Here is a 5000-nt window from a genome sequence, read left to right on the forward strand (position 1 = left end):
GATAGTATGTATAATATGATATATAATGTATATTATACATATAATTTATATACGTTTAAATAAATACACATACATAAGAATCTACATATAATATATATAATATATAATATATATTAAACTTCATATGTATATAACACATTACATATATATTACAATATATTATATATATAAATAGAGATATATATATTATATATAATATATATAATATATATATATATATATACATTGCAAATAATATAAGATTTATAATATGTATATAATATACAAAATATATGTAATATATAATATACATATATAATAAGCATACTATAAGTAATATATAATAATATTATTAAATATATTTAATATAAATAATATATTATATTATATATATATTTAATATAAGTAATATATAATATATTACTATGACCCGGCTTGCATGAAGATAAATAAATAGTTAATAGTTCTTTGAAGACGCAGTTGAAGAGAAGTAAATAAATAATATTAAACAATAAATAAATAAATAAATATATATATATATATATTTATTTATTTATTTATTTTTTATGTTTAGCTGCTAGCTGCAGCAGCACATCTGCAGCAACAGGCTCCCACTGAGCCTTGCTTTTATTTTTAGCGAAGATAATATCTTTATCGATATAAAATAATATGTTTGCAAGTATATACACTTGAAACCCTCTCTCTACTCTGCCTACTTTAGGCCTAATAGACAGCCCTTCTTCTGCTGCTGCTCCTTGCAGCAACTCTAGCAGCGAAGCCTTCATTTGCTGCTCAGGGGTAGGAGGAGGTGCAGCAGCAGGAGCAGGAGGAAGCAGCACCTGCTGCTGATGCTGCTGCAGCTGCTGCTGCAGTTGCTCCTGCTGCCACATCGCTGCTGCTGCTGCTGCTGCTGATGAACCCGCATACGCCGCATCAGAACCGAAAACCATCCCCTGTTGCTGCTGCTGCTGCTGCTGCTGCTGCTGCTGCTGCAGTTGAGCAGCAGCAGCAGCAGGTCCTGCTGCTATGAGTTTAAGTGCTTCTTTAAAACCTCTTTCAACAATTGGGTGCTGCAGCAGCGGGGGTGGCAGCAGCGACCTCCAAGAAGCAAACCAGCTTCTTATTTCTGTTGTATTTGCTGCTGCTGCTGCTACCCAAAGCCGCAGCACATGCAGCAGCTGAGGAAAGAAAGCAGAGTGCAGCACTCTTGCAAGCAGATCTACAGGCAGCAGAGGCTCCCAGAGCAGCACATCTCTCATAGGGGTTAAGTCTTGCTGCTGCGGTTTAATCTGCAGCTGCTGCAGCCGCTGCAGCAGCTGCGGCACTACTCCTCGCTGCAGCAAATCACTCCACATGCTGCTGCTGAACACCTTGCGCCACGGCGTCAGCAAAGCAATGCAGCTTCTGTCTTCAGCTTTGCAGTGTACAGACAGCACATTCACCAGCTTCTGCTGCAGCGGCAGCAGCAAATCTCTCTCTGCTAACCTTCGAGGAAGCAGAGATACAAAAGGAAGCAGCCACTTATGCAGAGGTGTGCTGCTGCTGCTGCTGCTGCTGCTGCTGCTGCTGCTGCTGGTTGTGGAGGCTGTGGGGTCCCACAAGTCTAAGGCTCGCCGCAGCTGCTGCGCTGCAGGCTCCTGCAGCAGCAGCAAACCTGAATTAGCTGGCAGCGAAGGCAGCCAGTTCTCGAATAGAGTAGCAGCAGCAGCAGCAGCAGCAGCAGCAGTAGGCTCCCATACATTCAGCAACTCTCGGCGTATATGAAAGCCTACTGTCTCCTCAACACCCTCCTGCAGCAAATCATAAGTGCGCCCAGCTACAAGCTGCTGCTGCTGCTGCTGTTGCTGCTGCTGCTGCGACAGCAACAACTGCTGCTGCTGCTGCTGCTGCATCTGCTGCAGCTTCTGCACCCACAACTCCTCTTCTTCTTTGTGCAGCTTCGTATACACCCCAAACCACTGCCCAACAGAAGCAGCAAACTTCGGTGCTGTTGCTTCTAAGGGCTTCCAGGTTCTGCAAATCTGCTGCAGCAGCAGCCGCAGCAATGCTGCAGCAGCAGCTGCTGCATGCAGCTCAAAGAAAGCCTCACGCCAGGTGTCTCGCCATCTCTTCACTTCCTGCAGCAAAGCTTTAGGGCTCATATCAGTCAAATGCTCATACTCTGGTTCTTTTGCTTCTTCCTTGCTGCTGCTGCTGCTGCTGCTGCTGCTTTGTGGCTGAGCTTCATCGTCGCTCCAGCGGTCTGTCTGCTGCTGCTGCTGCTGCTGCTGCTGGTTGCTGCTGCTGCGCTGTTTGATTCGGGTGTACGCGGACCTCACAGCAGCAGCAAGTTGGTGAGTGTGTTCTGCTGCAATGTGGCGCTGCTGCTGCTCCTGCTGCTCCTGTTCATTTTGTGCTGCAGCATCAAGAAGCTGCTGCTCTTGCTGGTGCTTCTGCGCAGCAATTTGCTGAAGCTCTCTTTCTACTTTTCTTATCTGCTGCCTTAGAGCCTGCTGCAGCAGCTGCAGCGGGATGTCGCTGCCTTGCTTCATGCTGCTGCTGCTGCTGCTGCTGCTTCCGTTAAGCCGCAGCGCCTCCTCCTGCTGCATTTGCTGCTGCTGCTGCTGCCGCAGCGCCTCTCCAACTTCTGCAGCATTTTCAAGCAGCCTCACTTGGGGTCCAGTCATATCAATTACCCTGAGCTGCTGCTGCTGCTGCTGCTGCTGCTGCTGCTGCAGCATGCGACCTTCTGCAGCAATCTCTGCTGCTGTTCTTACAACCCGCTTTCTTCTTCTCTCTCCTCTTCTCCAGTCTTGCGATACTCCCTGAAGCCGCTGCACCCCTCCATCTGCTGCAGGTTCTGCTGCTGCTGCTGCTGCTGTCTCACGCCATCTGAATAATGCAGGAGCAGCAGCAGGCTCCGGCACAACCTGCAGCAGCAGCAGCAGCAACACGGGCACAAACAACAGAAAAACACAAAAACAACAGCAAATTAAACTCCAACCTCCAACGAGCAGCAGCAGCAGCAGCAGTAGAAGCAGCAGCAGAAGCCCAACTAGCAGCACCAGCAGCAAAAGAAGCAGCAGCCCAACTACAGTAGCAGCAGCAGCAGCAGCAGCAGCAGCAGCCCAACCAGCAGCATCAGGAGCAAAAGAAGCAGCAGCTCAACTATCAACAACAGCAGCCCAACTACACCAGCAGCAACAGCAACAACAACAACAACAACAGGAACAACAACAGCAACACCAGCAGCAACAGCAGCAGCAACAGCAGCAGCAGCAGCAGCAGCAGCACCTTGATGGGTTCGGCGCCTTGTTCTCCTGGGCGCAGCCTTTCTCCTGTGTTTTGCAGCGCTTTGTTCTTCTTGCGGAGTTTAACAGCTAAAGGCGACACGAGGCCTCTGCCCTCTCTGCCTAATCCACCGCCTTTGAAGCCCATCTGCTGCAGCAGCTCAAAGCCCTTGCCGTACACTTGCTGCATCTTTGCTGTGCACCAGCCCTGCTGCTGCTGCTGCTGCTTATTGTTATTATTTTCATCCTGCTGCTGATTATTATCTTGCTGAGCTGATGATGATGATGATGATGGCTTAAAAACAAACTCTGGAGATATGCTCCGGCTCCGACTGCTGCTCCTGCTCCTGCTGCTGCTGCTGCTGCTGCTCTCGCTATCTATGTTTTCACCCTCAGATGCCCTAGATGCAGCGTCTGCAGCACCTTCTTCTGCTCCTGCTGCTGCTGCATCGTCACCAGAACCACTCTCGTCCTCCTGCTGCTGCTGCTGCTGCTGCTTTTGCTGCCTGCTGCTGCTCGCCTCGTCTTCGCTCTCCGAGTAGTCAAGACCCAGTTGCTGCAGCACATGTGCATCCTTGCTGCTCAGCTGCTGCTGCTGCTGCTGCTGTTGCTGCTGCTGCTCCTCCCCGCGAGGTTTCTTAATGGAGAGCTTCAGCTGACTTTTATCAAAAGCAAACGGCTCAGGAGCTGTGTCACGCGGCTTGCTGCTGCTGCTGCTGCTCTTCTTGCTGCTGCTGCTGCTGCTGCTGCTTTTTTTCTTTTTGCTCTCGTCAGGGTCTTCCGGGTGCAGCATTCCACCCTTTACAAATTGAATGGGCCCTGAGCCTCCATCTTCGCTGCTGCTGCTGCTGCTGCTGCTGCGGCGCCTCCTGCGTTTGCTGCTGCGACCACCGCCAGCAACAGCAGCAGCAGGAACCCCAGGACCCTCATCGCTGCTGCTGCTGCCGCCGAAGCAGCCGTATATTTGCTCCTTTCGCCGCGCACGTCTGCTGCTCTTCCCCATCTTAGCTGCTGCTGCTGCTGCTGCTGCTGCTGTTGCTACTGTTGCTGGTGCTGCTGTCTCACTCGGGAATTCAGCTGCTGCTGCTGCTGCTGCTGATACTGCTGCTGCTGCTGCTGCTGGGGTTTGTTAAAAGAAAGAAAAGTCGTAGGCCTTCGTCATTAATGCTGTTCATCTCTGGTTACTGCCCACTCGCTGCTGCTGCTGCTGTTGCTGCTGCTGCTGCTGCCGTTGCTGCTGCTGTTGCAGCTGCTCGCGGCCCTGCAGCACACAGCTGCTGCTGCTCCTACCTTTGCAAACACTGCAGCATGAAACAGCAGCAACAAAGGAAGAAGGATTCCAGCTGCTGCTGGCGTGAGTTGTGGCTGCCTGTGCTCGCTGCAGCGGCGGCTGCTGCTGCTGCTGCTGCAGCTGCTGCTGCAGAGTTTCTGCTGTTTGCTTCTGCTTCCTATTGACTTTCTATGACTATTCGGGTTTAAAGAATTCCGAGGGTAATGCTGCTGCAGCAAGCAGCAGCAACGTCAAGAGGGCCCCGTTGCCGCTGCATGCATGCATGCAGCAGCAGCAGCAGCAGCAGCAATAACAACCCCACCACACACGACACCCACCAGCAGCAGCAGCAACTGCTGCTGGACTAGCTGCTAAGGATTTCAAGACATGTGCCCTGCAGCAGCAACAGCAGCAGCAACAACAGCAGCAGCGGCAACGACAACACCAGCCGCAGCAACAGCAGCAGCTGCTGCTGCAACCGC

The 5000-nt window shown here is 50.7% G+C and overlaps 1 protein-coding gene across 1 annotated transcript; it reads right to left on the reverse strand.

The window, feature by feature from the left end:
- Positions 1-695: 695 nt before the first annotated feature.
- EAH_00054550 (tuftelin interacting protein 11, putative) lies at positions 696-4251 on the reverse strand (the record flags this gene model as incomplete). The annotated part of the gene is made up of 2 exons (XM_013397773.1): positions 696-2888; positions 3253-4251. Coding segments are annotated over 2 exons (3192 nt in total), but the record flags the coding sequence as incomplete, so codon positions are not given.
- Between the last annotated feature and the right edge of the window lie 749 nt (positions 4252-5000).

The sequence above is a fragment of the Eimeria acervulina genome, genomic scaffold (assembly GCF_000499425.1).
Source record: "Eimeria acervulina Houghton genomic scaffold, Eah_scaff1046, whole genome shotgun sequence".
Classification (NCBI taxonomy): Eukaryota; Apicomplexa; class Conoidasida; order Eucoccidiorida; family Eimeriidae; genus Eimeria; species Eimeria acervulina.